Genomic DNA, 17,316 nt, shown 5'->3' on the forward strand with positions numbered 1-17,316 from the left:
ATATTCTAAAGAAATGTTATATATGGAAATGTTTATATTTCTATTTATCATTTGACCGTTCATCTGCAAAAAAAAAATATAAAGTTAGTTTTGGCATGGTTGAGGACTTTCATTTGTTCAAGGGATGCTCCCCACCCCTGAAGGAAATCGTGACGTGCCATAATCTGACACCCCTTGCCTTGAGCACGCGCAGGCGTAAAAAGTTACTGTTGCTACCCGCACCAGGAAGAGAAGGGGGATTTAAAAACCTGGCTGAGAAAAATGAGAAAGGTTTGAAATTGACCACGGTGTTAAACGGAGAATCATATCAACAATAATTTTGGTTTAAAATCCAAACTACCTGTTTAGAATACTTACGTGGTCGTGAGTACGTGAAAGGTTATTTACTAATGTTAACTAGCTAAATTAGCTAGAGCTGTTTCGCGCAACGACGGGTGGCAGTGTGCGAGTTATCAAGCCAGCGATCTAATGTGAGCTTGCTAACAAGTTGCTTAGCAAATTGTTGTCCACGAAACTAGCCAGTTGCCACGCTAACTTGTCTAAGTAGAATGTATGGAGGGCAGTCTAGATATAATGCAATCAATTATTGTTGACACTTATCCCGTTTAGGTTGCTAGCGAGTCTGCACGTGACTACTCATTTTGGAATGTTGGATCGCATCAAACAATAATAAAGCAGAAGTATGTAGCTAGCTCTTCCGCGCTTACAATTTAGTTGTGCGACCAGTGTTCACATTTCATCTAACGTTAATTTGTGGATTCTGCTTTTAAGAAAAGCACCTTGACCTAGCGAGTTAATTTTGTACAGCGGCTCTAGCTATACCTTAATTGTTTTGGAACTAGGTAGCGGTTGGCTAATAATGGGGCCCCGACATAGTTAGCCAACTGATAATAATCATGGGAGGATGTGTTGGGAGAGAACGTGAGGACACACAGGGCCACGGATCGTCCAGAAGCAGTGGAAGGGCACACCGAAAACGTGGAAGTAAGTAATGGTAACTTTGTTGTCTGAGTCCATCGAATAGAAACATAGTTCAACACATTACGTGGTAAATGTTTACCATGTAGTACCATATTTACCCATTTCATTACTACAACATATGAACCCCCAGAGAAATATGGATCTCGTCCTTAAGGTTCTCACTCTTCACACGGGTACCCAATCTGGACTGTGCCCAAATAACTGTAGGATAAGTTTGAAATGTCCCTTCCCCCGTCTTGCAGGACACGAGTTACTTCCTGTTACCTCTCTACCAGTACAGACAAATGTATGCACTCACTACTGTAAGTCGCTCTGGATAAAAGCATCTGCTAAATTACTAAAATGTACCAACCGATGGCTGTATAAATAGCTACCAACACAACTAGGCTAAACCTAATTTGATCAGGGAAAACACCATTGGTTGACTGTCAATAATACATCATAGTAGTTGAGTTGACTTTTCACCAACAATGTTATCTTGATTTTTCATGTGCAAGTCCATTACCTTGCTAAGATTATTTTCTGCATTAGAAAAATAGTGGCAGACTGCCATGTTTAACCTGTTATAGTTTGTTTGCGTTTTAAGTGACTGATGGAATGTAGATTGCTGCTAAAGCACTTTGCATAAAGATGACGCTACAGGCTCCAAATAGCTTAGGTCTAATGAAACACAAACTGGAAACTTCCAAGGGACACGGAAAGCAGTAAGATCCCTCTGCCACATAGGACCTATCAACACCTCGGCCTAATTTAGAAAATGCAATCTTACACTGGACTGTGGGACTGTCATAACACAGTTTCTAAACCCAGAGGCGCAACATCGCAAGACTTCCGGGAAAGCTTGCGAAACAGACCATCCCGGGGTTAGGGGTTTGAGAAGTCAATAAGTGAAGTGAAGACCCGATGATGCATTTCTACGCATGAGCTTTGCTAGCCAACATCACCTTAGTGTGCTCGGGATTTCTATTGGAGAAGCAGTTTGTCTTTCTTCATACTGTACGGTCTTTAGTCACAATGTGCCATTAGACTTTCTTGGTGTATTATACAACAGGGCTCCCGAGTGGCGCAGCGGTCTAAGGCACTGCATCTCAATGCTAGAGGCGTCACTACAAACACCCTGGTTCGCATCCAGGCTGTATCACAACCGGCTGTGATTGGGAGTCCCATAGGGCGGAGCACAATTGGCCCAGCGTCGTCCGGGTTTGGCAGGTGTAGACCGTCATTGTGAATTTGTTCTGCCTAGTTAAATAAAAACATAAAAAAATTGAAAGACCTCGTCTATAAAGTTGACTGAAGAACCAACAATGATTTGTAGAGGCTTCAGGACAGTGTTTCCCAAACACATTTTGGTTTTTGCCCTAGCACTACACAGCTGATTGAAATGGTGATCAGCTGATTATCTGAATCAGCTGTGTAGTGCTAGGGCAAAAACCAAAATGTGCAGCCCGAGTTTGTGAAACGCTGCCTTAGGAGCAGTGAGTGTTTGATGCAGGTAGACTAGAGGCACTCCCAGGCCGGTAATAAGAACAAGTCGTGTCATGTGCCCTACAGCAGTGGTTCTCAAACCTCTCCTCTGGGACCTCCAGCCATTCCATGTATTTGATCTATTCCAGAGCTAGCACACCTGATTCAACTTGTCAACTAAGTATCAAGCCCTTGACTGTGTGAGTCAGTGAGCGAGTTCAGGCCTACAACAAAATTGTGAAACGTCTGGGGGTCCCTGAGGAGAGGTTTGCGAACCACTGCCCTACGGCAACTGTTCCACCGGGGCTGCGTGCACCAGGCCGGCATGCAGTGTGCCATGTGAAAACAAGGAGATGTCTGACGTTTCTCAGTGTCATGTCTCCCATTAGGACTAGAAATAAGTACCAGGGTGCTAAGTTAAGAATGACTTGCTGCCTTTGTTTTATTTTTTAAATTTTATTTCACCTTTATTTAACCAGGTAGGCTAGTTGAGAACAAGTTCTCATTTACAACTGCGACCTGGACCAAGATAAAGCAAAGCAGTGTGACACACACAACAACACAGTTTCACATGGAATAAACAATAAACAAGCCAATAACACAATAAACAAGTCAATGACACAGTAGGGAAAAAAGAAAGTCTATACAGTGATCCCTCGCCACTTCGCGGTTCACTTATCGCGGATTCGCTATTTCGCGGATTTTCATAATGCATTTTTTTTTTTTTTTTTGGTGCATTGTGCTCTGCATTCTGATTCGCTAAAAACTCACTCCCGCTTCTTGTATCAAATGACAAAGCCACAAAGCGACGATGAAAGAGAAGAGGGAGAAGAGGACACGAGAGATGAGGAGGAAGGACTAACGCTTGGTCGCTTAGCAACCATGGTGCGAATGGTCACTGAACTTAAGCGAGTAGCTGAGGAATGGGACCCTTTGATGAGCCGTTCATTACAGTTCTCCAACGTAATCGATGGTGGCATGTCGGTGTACAAGGATCTTTTTGCAAAGAAGAAAAAAGAGCGACAACAGCTGCCTATCACTATGTTCTTCTCCCGAACAAACACACCTGCACCGCGGGCTTCAGAAGAAGAGAACACTGCAGAGCGCAGTCAGGATGCAGCGGCCCAGTCTGAAGAGCAGTGAAACGGCCTACACGTGAGTCACTGTATTTGTATACATGTAATAGTTGCTAATTGTAAAAAAAAAAAAAAAAAGTTTTCTATTTCGCGGATTTCACTTATCGCGGGTCATTTTCGGAACGTAACCCCCGCGATAAACGAGGGATTACTGTATACAGTGTGTGCAAAAGGCATGAGGTAGGCAATAAATAGGCCATAGGAGCGAATAAGATACTGGTGTGCCTAAGAGCAGAAAAGTAAATAAAAACAGTATGGGGATGAGGTAGGTAGATTGGGTGGGCTATTTACAGATGGACTATGTACAGCTGGAGCGATCGGTTAGCTGATGTTTAAAGTTGGTGAGGGAAATAAAAGTCTCCAACTTCAGCGATTTTTGCAATTCGTTCCAGTCACTGGCAGCAGAGAACTGGAAGGAAAGGCGGCCAAATGAGGTGTTGGCTTTGGGGATGATCAGTGAGATATGTGGGTGGAAGTATTGTTTTATTCCTTGGTGTAGAACTTCATTTGGGTGTAAGCATTTGTTTAAATATAACCGTGGCCAAGTCATGTTGTAGCTACATGTAAAATAAAGGAAACACCAACATAGTGTCTTAATAGGGCGTTGGGCTGCAAAAACAGCTTGAATATGCCTTGGCATAGATTCTACATGTCCTGAACCTATATTGGAGTGATGCATCACTATTCTTATAAAAATAATTATGAATACGTACTTTATTCAACTTATACATTCTTCCACAAGAAATTCCATAATTTGGTGTTTTGTTGATGGTGGAAAACACTGTCTCAGGCACCGATCCAGAATCTCCCAGAAGTGTTCAATTGGGTTGAGATCTGATGATACACACACACACCCTTTAAACCCCCCTATGCTCATTTAAGACCCTTCTTTCAAAGTCACTGAGATCTCTTCTAGCCATGGTATCCAAAATAATGGCCAACTGGGAATTTTTATACATGACCCTACGCATAATGGGATGTTAATTGCTTAATTAACTCAGGATCCACACCTGTGGAAGCACCTGCTTTCAATAGAGTACCGAAGTATCAGTCATAATACCCATAAAACCTAGCAGTCAAACAAGGAAATGGTTCCAATCATTTTCCCACCATTCATTTTTGCCATAGGGGATTTTAGAAATACTTAAAATAAGGGCTGTGTTTCATGTAGGCTTACCCTGGTGTGACGTTTAGATAACCATGTAAATCTCTCTTGGACAAAGTGATATATATATATATTGATACAAGTCCCCTTATCCCTCACGCCAGGGTAAGCCTACATGAAACACAGCCCTTATTTTAAATGTTTTTAATATTCCCTATGGGGAAAATGAAGGGTGGAAAAACGATTGGAACCATTTCCCTGTTTGACTGCTAGGTTTTATGGGTATTATGACACCTCCACTGTGGAGCTCTATATCCACATCAAAGTTGTCTAGCAACTGGGGCTAAGCCTAGTTGATAGCAGTTTTCAAACAGCTTTTTGGATGTTCCGTGGAGGTTTGGCAGGCGAGGCCAAGTTTTATCTTTAGCCGCAGAATGTCGAGGAGGACTGTGTTTTGAAAAAGGCGATAAGATTGTCAATTACAGGGGTGACTATGTGTTCACAGTGAATTTGTGCTTGGCCCAAGCCTAGTTTTGACTTTCATAGTACAGCCATGTAGGAATGAATTCTGTCTGTGAAAGGGATACTTCCTAGTCTTGCGGATATGCTTTTAACTTGCAATGTTGGTTCAGGGCTGAAATTGGCCTACTTCAACATTGACATTGTAGGGGTGAAAGCAGGCTGTAGGCCTCTAGGAACAGATCTGCCCTATATTTAGTGTTATCGGGGGAGTGAGGCGCTATGATGTAAGATTGTAACCTATTATTTTGAACCCAAGCCCCAAGATTATACTTTTTAACAGCCACATACAGCCCACCGCTACATCACAAGTGTATCTTCGTGTCCTGAAACAGTACATAACGTGATCTGCAATGCAGTCCTGTCTGTAAAATGCAATTTACCAACACCCCAGTGTGGCATTATCTGCCCCTTCATAACCTCAACAAGCCCCACGTGAGGAGCACACCCTGCTATTGCGTCATGTCTCTGGAATGCTTCTCTAATGCTGCGGCAACATGGAATCATGATGGGTGGAGATGCTCCTTGGCCTAGTGCTGCAATATCTGCACACCTGGAAATAGGCCTGCACGTTTCCAAACTATTTGCTAATCTGATGTTGAAACGTTAGCTGGTAATCAAGACGACACATTCGACCTATTCACTTTTTTCAAGAGGCCTAGTCAAGGCTATATGATGACTGGAAAGTCTACAATCCTTTTTCCCAAGACAGCATGTATGTTGAGTTGAACGTACAGTATATGATGTCCCTTACCACTGCGTTTCCCAAACTCGGTCCTGGGTGCACATTTAGTTTTTTGCCCCTAGGACTACACAGCCGATTCAAGTAACCAACTCATCATCAAGCTTTGGATTATTTGAATCAGCTAGGGACAGAACCAAAACAGGCCCCAGGACCGAGTTTGGGATACCCTGCCTTACGACATCACATAGTGTTGCACACACAGTTGTGTCCTAGTCCTGTATGCTGCCTGATCCAACAACTCTCATAGACTAGTCCATTACTCTGCTTGAGTGCTAGTATGAAGATTATTACACTCTACTCCCTGTATATCCTACACTGTCCTACCGTTTACTCCTCGTAAGCTACCTGCACTCTAAATAATTTGTTTGGTGGAAAGGTGACCTTTTTTCGATACTTGGCAACTGCCCTTGGTTAGCCTAGTTGTCAATGAAGACCAGAGATGCCGCTGATCATGTTAGGACAACAATCGGCACCTCAGCAGACTCTTCTTTGACCATTCAAACACTCGTTTGTGAGCTAACTGGGCCCGTTTAGTATCACGTGACAGACCGAGCCGAAGTCGCACTCCGGTGCCAAGTATAAAACTCAGCTGCTCAGTTTGACACCAAGTCCTCATTGGAGGCCGGGACCTACCTCTCCATACCATTCTGAGAGCTGCGTGTCAGCCGTCTGCCTGCGTCCTATTAAGCCCCCTCTCTCCTTTAGGTTATGTGGTTGAGACAGGAGGTGTTTTAGAGGCGCTGTATGGTGGTCAGCCTGGCCTGGTGCTGAAGGAACACTTTACCACATGCTGAAAAGTGTTTTCCTGGCTTCCCCGATAGGTGTGCAGTGCTAATCCAATGCTAAGCATGGATTATCTTTCAGATGTACATGGCGTAATACTGTCTGCAAATTCTAATTATAAACCCTGATTGAGGGTATAGAGAGCTGTGTGTGTGTGTGTGTGTGGGGGGGGGGGGGGGGGGGGGGTTCTTTGCTGGCAATGCAGGGAAAACTTCTCCAGACGGGCAGGCCCAAACACTCCAGAAATGTCTTGTTAACTGTTGCATCCGTATTAGTGAAACGTTTGGAGATGGGAACACCCATCACATGCTGTGTGTACCCAGTGCAACCGAGATTGCCACACACTCACTCTACGCTATCCTGGACCGTGTATGGTGTGGGAGGGGGAATTTTATTGTCCAAACAACCCCCCCCCCCTCCCCCCCCTGCTCTCGGGAATGCCTCCTTTGCTCTGTCATGCAAACGAGCAGAGCCTAGATTGGTCTTGTTTATGTTGTGTGGCTCACCTGGCTGCCTTGAATCTGGCAGAGAGGGGAGGACTTTGGTCATGATGATGAGGAAGAGGGTTTATTATAGCTGGGTGTACTAGTCCTCATGGAATACCTAACGCTGCAAAGGCCTGCTGTGGCATTGCCAGAGCAACGTGTAACGTCTATTAGTTTCTTAAGTATCTCTCTAGGGCAGTTTTTTTGAAAGAGCTCTAGTCTTCTGTGTCTGGTACAACTTGCTTATATGGTATTATGATGACCTTAATGAATGTAGGTGATAGACTGTCCTATTATAATGAGATTCCAGGCATTGACAGACGCCACGACATTGTTGCTCTAGTTTCGTCCATGGTAATGACTGTGTCATGATGATACCCCCCACATTGTCTAAGCCCCCTCTAACATTCTTTAATGGGTGTTGTTCACTCTGCGTCGCAAATCAATGGCTGCTGGTAAGTCTCATGTAATAGGCTATCTAGTCTATTGTACTTGGAAATGAATATCTGAGTAATTTAGCAGATGCTCTCATACAGAGCGAGGTGAGACCACAACATAGAGTATAGAGTACATTTAGGGGTGGGAGGGGCAAGAGACCAGAGGTGGCGGAACGGAGTGCTCAGGTTTGGGTGTAGGGTTTGAGCATAGCTTGAAAGTGAGGAGGGTCAGTTCCCCTTGCTTCACTGTGGGCAAGCACCAGAGTCTTGAAGATGATGCGAGCATCGACTGGAAGCCAGAGTGTGCGGAGGAGCGGGGTGACATGGGAGGACTTGAAGGGTGGACAGCAGACGGGCTGCTGTGTTCTGGGTAAGTTGCAGGGGTTTGATGGCACAAGCAGGGAGCCCAGCCAACAGAGTTGCAGTAGTCCAGACTCCAGATGGGAGAGGACAAGTGCCTGGATTAGGACCTGAGCCGCTTCCTGTGTGAGGAAAAGTCATACTCTATGGATGTCGTAGAGTATGAACCTGCAGGTGCAAGTCACTGCTTAGATGTTTGCAGAGAACGACAGCATGTTATCCAGGGTCAGGCCATAGTTCTTTCCTCTCTGGGAGGGGGAGCACCGTGGAGTTTTCAACCACAATGGAGAGGTCTTGGATCGGGCAGGCCTTCCCCGGGAGGAAGAGCAACTCCGTTTTGTTGAGCTTGAGGTAGTGGGCCGACATCCAAGCTGAGATACCTGCCAGGCACGCAGAGATGCGTGTCACCACCTCGGTGTCAGAAGGGAGGGAAGAGGAGTAGTTGAGTTTCATCCGCATAGCAATAATAGGAGAGACCATGTGAGGATATGACAGAGCCCAGTGACTTGGAATAGAAATGGCTTTGTGGCCAACAGATAGTTGGAGGAAGGCAAAGAACCTGGATTGCAGCCTTGACAGAAGTAATGATGTGGGAGGTACTCCCATTGCCCTATCATGTCTTCCGAAAACTGTCAAAAGGCCAGATATATGCAGCAGACATTCCCTATCATGTGCTAGATTGTATATACCCAGATAATCCACATGCCCAGATAAGGACCTAGAGTTAACATGTTTACCATGTGGATGCCCTTGCCTTGGACATAACTACGATCTAACTTTGGGAGGTGTTGAAAACAATTATGTGTACCTTAACTATATTTTGTAACAAATAGGCTAGAATGGGTATCTGGCACTTTGACATTAGCCCTTGCTGTAACCATATGGGTTTTTAGAGAGATGTAACCCAGTATATGTTGCTCAGCATGTGACTAAAACTGTACCCGTTTCAATGCACTAAACAATGATGTGTAGCGATATTCTGGTACGTAGGTTGATATTGGAAAAGCCTTCTAATAATGTGACTTTTTGTTGTGTCCCTCCCTGCAGGTCGCAATGAGCCCCTGAAGAAGGACAAGCCCAAGTGGAAGAGTGACTATCCCATGACGGAGGGCCAGCTCCGCAGTAAGAGGGATGAGTTCTGGGACACAGCCCCGGCCTTCGAGGGCCGAAAGGAGATCTGGGACGCTCTGAAGGCAGCCACCGTCGCCCTGGAGTGCAACGACCACGAGCTGGCCCAGGCCATAGTGGACGGAGCCAGCATAACACTGCCTCACGGTGAGGCACACACACACGCAAGATATGGGGAAGCTATGATAACCTGGGGGCACATTTGGAATCTGAATAGACTTGAACTGTCAGTACATTTGGAACAATGGTAATATTACACCATGATGTTTTTGCACAACTATTGACCTGATTATGAAATCTGATTCATGTTTCTCTGATTCATGCCTGAGTCAAGACCACTTCCTGAGCAGTTGTGAAATAACACATATTTAGCAACAGAACATGTTTTTTCCTCTGTCTGTGTTCCAGGCTCCCTGACAGAGTGTTATGATGAGCTGGGTAGCCGCTACCAGCTGCCCGTCTACTGCCTGGCCCCGCCGGTCAATCTGATCTCCGAGCGCAGCGACGAGGACCCCGGCGACAGCCCCGAGCCCACAGCGGCCCCCAAGAAGGAGTTCCAGCTCAAGGTGCGCCTCTCCACGGGCAAGGACCTGCGCCTCAGCGCCAGCATGGCCGATTCCATCGGGCAGCTGAAGAAGCAGCTTCAGGCCCAGGAAGACATCGACACGGCCCACCAGCGCTGGTTCTTCTCAGGCAAGCTGCTCACGGACAAGACCCGCCTGCAGGACACTAAGATCCAGAAGGACTTTGTCATCCAGGTCATCGTCAACCCGCAGGCCCCCATTAACTAGGTCCCAGATGAAAGGAGGATCGACGGAGGAGCCCTGGATAATGGTTTTACCGCTGATCTGTAAAACAGAGAGGTGATTTGGGGAATTACGGTTAATTGATGAACAACAGAAGGGAGAGACTCTGAAGTGCTGCTTTTCAATGTTTCATTGTTTACCATTAAAGAGTGTGGTTCTTTTCAGTGTGTCACTTCTCTATAGGACGGTTGGTCGATCGATCCAGACGTTTCAGACCAGACCACTCTCCCGAAGGGGTGTTTTCTGTCACTCACCACACTAACTTTGAAGTAAATCATAGTAGAATTGCCCCCCCAGACGTGAGACATTGCAGGCGTGCACCGCACGGCACGTGCAAGGGGTCTGCTTCGGCACTAACCAAGTGCCAATTGAAATCGCAGAATCTTTTACATAGTTTGTAAAGCACATCTTTTTCTGTCCCTGGTCTCTACTCTGGTACCCTGTAATGGATACTTCCCACGATCCTCCCTCAAGTGATATACAAAACTTTTTCTCTCATTGTTTTCTTTCTTTTTTTGGGTTAATCTCAAACAAAGCTTTTTTGCACAGTTGATTTGTACTTGCGTGGAAGTTTGTGTGCCTTCAAGGAAGAAAACTAAACAGAATCCTGCTTTTTTTACTGCTAAAGCCTTCTGTCTCTAGATTCAGGAAAAATCGTTTCATAGATCTATACAAATCCTAAATCTACTGCTGCATTTCTCGATCAGCTGTCTCTGTCAGTTATTGCATTTCAAATGTACCACTGGTGTTTCCATGGATGTTAGCCCCATGTTGTCCCTAATGGTTGTATGCGCCCCCCCACGCTCCTATTGTCAATGTACCGTAAAGTGACAATGATTAGAGAGCCTAGCCCTTGTATGCTGTGCCACATTACAATCCTTAGGTGAAATGGGAAGCTCAAGCTACAGTGAAGATGATAGGAGAACGTCTCTCTGTTTGAGTATATAGTCATGGAAGAGGAACAGTGGTTTTCTGGCTGTCTTGGGTGGCACCTCGCTGCACATGAGGTGCTCCTTTACCCTTTACGTCAGTCCTTTGATTTTCCATCTCTCTCTAAGCGCTTGTGCCTCTTTCTTTTATGGCCTCATCAAAAGAACATAAACAAGATACTCAGTGGTGGATGGTTAAGCTGGAGGTGGGAAGACTTGTTACCAGGCTATTGTCATCATAGTTATGCTGTCATTTAAAGGGATATTTTGGCAATGAGGCAATTTATCTACTTCCCCAGTGTCGGATGAACACGTGGATACTATTTTTATGCCTTTGTGTTTTAGAATGAAGAAAGTCAAAGGTAGTTTCACAAGCCAATGCTAACTAGTGTTAGCGCACTGACTGGAAGTCTATGGGTATCTGCTAGCATGCTATGCCCTTTAAGGATTTTAGGTTTGTTGTCTGTATAGGCATTTGAACTTTTATCCAACTTTAGCTCAAACAGTTGATCAATGACTGTGCTGGGAATATATTTGTTGACCTTTATGCAAACTTGAGTATTTCTCTCAACTTACAATGTATGTGCAATACAAAATAGACCTCGTACCTTTTGATTCTCCCCTTATTTCATATATACAGTAGCATTAGCTATGACTATGTAAAGGTTCTCAGAAACACAACATAGGAGCCTGCTATGTTCAGATTGCTTTGTTGTACAATCAACCTTTGACCTTGTTCAGAGTTTCATATTGCCTTCATCTCTGTTTTGAAATGTTGTCCCATCTATAAAAGTGTTCAAATGGCCACTTCTTTCTTTTAATGGGATGTCATCACTATAACAATCATGTACCTTGCGTGAATTGGCTTGGCCCTTGTCCCCCCCCCCCACTTTGTGTGAAGGTTAGCACAGCCATTTGGGCTCAGAAAAATACCTAACTTTGTAATAGAGCCTCTTTTTACAGTCTCCCACCTCTTCTGTGTATAACAGCAGAGACCCATGCTCTGTTAGCTGTGTTGCTACATCTTGTCTCAATCCTTCCTTGCAGAATGTGGCTCAAATGTTTGCTTCATCTAGGTTCATTTAGTGCTATGAGAGGTAACAAGATACGTCGGTCTAACATCAATGTACAATCCCTATACCAGACAGCACAAAAATAGAAACCTCAATGTAATCTATGTGAGGGAGCTGCACGATGTTGCCAGTAAATACAAATCTGATGCCACAGAGCAATGACATCACACAAGGGCCGTGGTTCGATCCAGGCCAGGGGAGCAGGGGAGAGAGAGCGACTTCTCTGCTCTTCCTTCAGTTTTCTGAGGCCTGTGAACCTCCCATCACAATAGTTGGGAGAGATTTCAACAATTGTCTAGGAAAGATCCCTTATGCAGGCAATTAATCAGACACGCTTTCTGTTTTAGTAAGAATGTACAAGTATGTTTTGTATGCATGATACGTGTTTGATCATATGGGGGTCAGATCAGGAGTTTCATTTGTATGTTTCTGTAATGTCCTAAGTCATATATTAGTCATGGTACACAGGTGGACTCAGTCATGCAGTAGACTAAAGCTGGTAATATGGCCATGGATATTTATTTTAGTTATTTTGTGGGTTACTTTAGGAAACCATGTACACTGCTTTATGTTCCTCTCGGACCTCGGATACCAATAAGCCATTGCATTTTAATCAAGCATTTTCACCAGGGTGGATCAAGAGGCCTTGCTCAAAGCAGAAACATGCAAATTGTGTTTTTGTTGATGTCCACAAGGATGTATAAAGACATGTATATTTAGTCATTTGGAAAAAATATAAGTGATTATTATATATGAGATTTCTGATAATTAAAAATGCTTACAACAACTCATTTTACAAGTGACGTGTACATTTATAAGCTGATTTCATTTTCAACCTTGTTTTTAGCTGTAACATAATTACCGGTACAATTATTGTTAAAGGAAATCTCTTCATTTTATCTTGTAGCCAAATCTGTATGTGGCCTTGGACCAGAATATCCTTACTAGCCTCTGTAAATGAATAACAACCAAAGTGATTGATGTTGTTCTCTTGTCCCTTTGGTGATCCGTTTTTAAAGTTCAATACTTATTGAATGAACTTCCCTGGTCTCGCCCCACACAATGCAAGTTCAGGTAATTGATTTAGGTCATACTGCCATCTTGTGGATATACGGTATAATTTAGTGTATTGATTATTGACTCTGTGAAATTCTCTTGTGGCGCACTAAAGAAACATGATCACTTCCTTTCTTCTATAGAAATAAGATAAAGGGAGATGGGGTGAGCGAAAAGCACTTGGAGATGTGACACTGAAGCAGAAAGATCGGCTACTCCTGGAATATAATGCAGAAGACTGTAGAGAATGAAGTTGAGTACTCGGTAGAGTCGTTGATGATGGCAGATGCTCCTCATGGGGCGACTAAGCAATCTATTCTACTCCCACTAATTCAAGTATTTCCAGTCTTATTGCTCAGATCCCCACCATCCAGTTTTACTCCCCATCTGTAACATGAATGAGAGACCATGCTGTTTTCCTGAAGACCATGGGTATGTTTTTGCTGAAAGCCATAAGGCTCTGATTTCCCTGACCTCTGTGTTGAAGAGTTTACAAACCCCTGCATTATCTCTGACTGTTATTTGGATATACTATTCTCTTACATTTTGTAATTTACTTGTTAGTCATTTTCTTTTCCAGAACCGGAACACTTAAATGTGATCATATCTTCAACAAATTGAACTTTGATGGGCCAAAAAGAGCAACGGATGTTTGTGGGTTACTGGACTTGGCTCTAACAAGGTATGTTTGGAGTCCCTGATGAGTCCAGTGAGCCTCGCCCAGTGAGAAGGTATGACTGCTGAGCAGGCTCTGGTCTGGTCTTGTGTGTTTGACTGGGCTTGTCTGATCCAGAAGGAAATACCACCCAAGTTAGTTGACCTCTTCCTCGATCTTCCACTACGCCCAGATTAGGTTGTGCTGAGTTACAGGATATGCAGCATTCAGTCGAACATCCTCGGTTAATTTAATAATAATTGTGAAACATTAAAGTTATTATTTTTAGATAAAACTATTTCTAAATATATTCATGTCACCAAATAATTGATTGAAACACACTGTTTTGCAATGGTCTACAGTATCCTCAGCAGCACTCTGTAGGGTAGCACCATGGTGTAGCCTCAGCAGCACTCTGTAGGGTAGCACCATGGTGTAGCCTCAGCAGCACTCTGTAGGGTAGCACCATGGTGTAGCCTCAGCAGCACTCTGTAGGGTAGCACCATGGTGTAGCCTCAGCAGCACTCTGTAGGGTAGCACCATGGTGTAGCCTCAGCAGCACTCTGTAGGGTAGCACCATGGTGTAGCCTCAGCAGCACTCTGTAGGGTAGCACCATGGTGTAGCCTCAGCAGCACTCTGTAGGGTAGCACCATGGTGTAGCCTCAGTAGCACTCTGTAGGGTAGCACCATGGTGTAGCCTCAGCAGCACTCTGTAGGGTAGCACCATGGTGTAGCCTCAGCAGCACTCTGTAGGGTAGCACCATGGTGTAGCCTCAGCAGCACTCTGTAGGGTAGCACCATGGTGTAGCCGGAGGACAGCAAGCTGCTTTGTAAATGACATCGCCGAATTCAAGAATCGGTAGGATAGTCAGTTTTACGAGGGTATGTTTTGGCAGCATGAGTGAAGGATGCTTTTTTTGCGAAATAGGAAGCCGATTCTAGATTCAATTTTGGATTGGAGATGCTTAGTGTGAGTCTGGAAGGAGAGTTTACAGTCTAACCAGACACCTAGGTAGTTGTCGTGGTAAACATTAAGTGTTGGACCACCACGAGCTGCCAGAACAGCTTCAATGAGCCTTGACATAGATTCCAAGTGGCTGAAACTCTATTAGAGGGATTCGAAACCATTCTTCCTCGAGAAATTCCATAATTTGGTGTTTTGTTGATGGTGGTGGGAAACACTGTCTCAGGCTCCTCCCCAGAAGCTCCCATAAGGTGTTAAATTGGGTTTAGATCTGGTGACTAAGATGGCCATGGCATACGGTTTAGATCGTTTTCATGTTCATAAAACCCTTCAGGGACCACTTGTGCCCTGTGGATGGGTTATTGTCATCCTATGGGCTGGGGGCATAGCAATGGTGGCCAAAATAATGGGCAACTGGGCCTGCCCAGCATTTTAGTAGATGACTTTAAGTGTGATGGGATGTGAATTGCTCGGGAACCACACCTGTGTGGAAGCACCTGCTTTCAATATACTTTGCCTCAATTTACTTTAACGCTAAATTGTAATTATTTCGCCTCTATGGCCTATTTATTGCCTACCTCCCTACTCTTCTACATTTGCACACACTGTACATTGACTGTATGTTTGTTTGTGTAACTTTGTTGTTTTTGTCGCACTGTTTTGCTTTATCTTGGCCAGGTCGCAGTTGTAAATGAGAACTTGTTCTCAACTGGCCTACCCTGTGAAATAAAAATAAAAAGTGTTTCCATTATTTTGGCAGTTATCTGTACAGATACACTACCAGTCAAACGTTTTAGAACACCTCATTTTTTAAATATTTTTTTTAATTTTTTTACCGTTATTTTACCAGGTAAGTTGACTGAGAACACATTCTCATTTGCAGCAACGACTTGGGGAATAGTTACAGGGGAGAGGAGGGGGATGAATGAGCCAATTGTAAACTGGGGATTATTAGGTGACCATGATGGTTTGAGGGCCAGATTGGGAATTTAGCCAGGACACCGGGGTTAACACCCCTACTCTTACAATAAGTGCCATGGGATCTTTATTGACCTCAGAGAGTCAGGACACCCGTTTAACGTCCCATCCAAAAGACGGCACCCTACACAGGGCAGTGTCCCCAATCACTGCCCTGGGGCATTTTTTAGACCAGAGGAAAGAGTGCCTCCTACTGGCCCTCCAACACCACTTCCAGCAGCATCTGGTCTCCCATCCAGGGACTGACCAGGACCAACCCTGCTTAGCTTCAGAAGCAAGCCAGCAGTGGTATGCAGGGTGGTATGCTGCTGGGGTTTTTCTTTATTTTGACTTTTTTCCACATTGTAGAATAGTGAAGACATCAAAACTATGAAATAACACATGGAATCATGTAGTAACCAAAACAAAAGTGTTAAACAAATCAAATTATATTTTAAATTTGAGATTCTTCAAATAGCCACCCTTTGCCTTAATGACAGCTTTGCACACTTTGCAGTCTCTCAACCAGCTTCATGAGGTAGTCACCTGGAATGCATTTCAATTGACAGGTGTGCCTTGTTAATTTGTGGAGTTTCTTTCCTTCTTAATGCGTTTGAGCCAACCAGTTGTGTTGTGACAAGGTAGGGGGGTATACAGATGATAGTTCTATTTGGTAAAAGACCAAGTCCATATTATGGCAAGAACAGCTCAAATAAGCAAAGAGAAATTACAGTCCATCATTATTTTAAGACATGAAGGTCAGTCAATCCGGAAAATGTTGAGTTTCTTCAAGCGCAGTCTCAAAAGCCCCCGTGTCATCGATGGCCGGCCAGCGTACACGGTGAGACGCCTCTTGAGGGTTCGACTACGGGGCAGGGGTTTCCAGTACCTGGTTGACTGTGAGGGTTATGGCCCGGGGCAGAGATGCTGGGTTCTCGCTAAAGACATCCTGGACCCGGCTCTCATCGCCGACTTTCACCCCCAACACCCCAGTCAACCAGGTATCTGCCAGGTGGCGTCCCTAGAGGGGGGAGGTACTGTCACGCCTTGATTTGTTTCACCTATCTTTGTGATTGTCTCCACCCCCCCCCCCCCCCCCCCCCCCCTTTCTGTTCTTGTTTGTTCAAGCCTACCAGCGTTTTGTCTCAGCTCCTGCCTTTTCTCTTTCTCATCCTCCTGGTTTTTGACCCTTGCCTGTCTTGACCCTGTACCTGCCCACCTGACCACTCTGCCTGAGCCTGCCTGCCGTCCTTTACCTTTGTTCCACCTCTGGATTTCCGACCTCCGCGTGACCTGAACCTGCCTACCGTCCTGTACCTTGGCCTCTACTCTGCATTATCGACCCCTGCCTGCCTTGACCTGTCATTTGCCTGCCCCTGTTACAATAAACATTGTTACTTTACACAGTCTGCACTTGGGTCTTACCTTGGTACCTGATAGAGCGACGGTTGCTGATAATGGGCCTATGTAGATATTCCAATAAAAAAATCTGTCGTTTCCAGCTACAATGGTCATTAACACTGTCTACATTGTATTTCTGATCAATTTGTTTTTTTAATGGACAAAAAAGTTGCTTTTCTTTCAAAAACAAGGACATTTCTAAGTGACCTCAAACGTTGAACGGTAGTGTGTGTTTTCTCAACAACAGGTTATGGTCAATGTCAGACTGCACTGAAATCTAACAGTTCAGATCCCACAATCTTCTTATCAATTTCTTTCATCCAATCATCAG

At 44.5% G+C, this 17,316-nt stretch overlaps 1 protein-coding gene across 1 annotated transcript; it reads left to right on the plus strand.

The window, feature by feature from the left end:
• Nucleotides 1-197: 197 nt before the first annotated feature.
• On the plus strand, nucleotides 198-12,742 carry LOC129834956 (ubiquitin domain-containing protein 1-like). Its single transcript, XM_055900348.1, has 4 exons — nucleotides 198-270; nucleotides 843-984; nucleotides 9,063-9,290; nucleotides 9,552-12,742. The coding sequence occupies exons 2-4, from the start codon at nucleotides 897-899 to the stop codon at nucleotides 9,932-9,934; spliced, it is 699 nt and encodes a 232-aa protein (XP_055756323.1). The 5' UTR covers nucleotides 198-270; nucleotides 843-896; the 3' UTR covers nucleotides 9,935-12,742.
• Nucleotides 12,743-17,316: the final 4,574 nt, after the last annotated feature.

The sequence above is a fragment of the Salvelinus fontinalis genome, chromosome 1 (genome assembly GCF_029448725.1).
Source record: "Salvelinus fontinalis isolate EN_2023a chromosome 1, ASM2944872v1, whole genome shotgun sequence".
In the NCBI taxonomy this organism is placed as follows: domain Eukaryota; kingdom Metazoa; phylum Chordata; class Actinopteri; order Salmoniformes; family Salmonidae; genus Salvelinus; species Salvelinus fontinalis.

Coding starts and splice junctions, on each gene's coding strand:
- LOC129834956 (XM_055900348.1), top strand. CDS start 897: ATGGGAGGATGTGTTGGGAGAGAACGTGAGGACACACAGGGCCACGGA. Junction 985..9,062: donor GGCACACCGAAAACGTGGAA/GTAAGTAATGGT, acceptor CCCTCCCTGCAG/GTCGCAATGAGCCCCTGAAG. Junction 9,291..9,551: donor CAGCATAACACTGCCTCACG/GTGAGGCACACA, acceptor TCTGTGTTCCAG/GCTCCCTGACAGAGTGTTAT.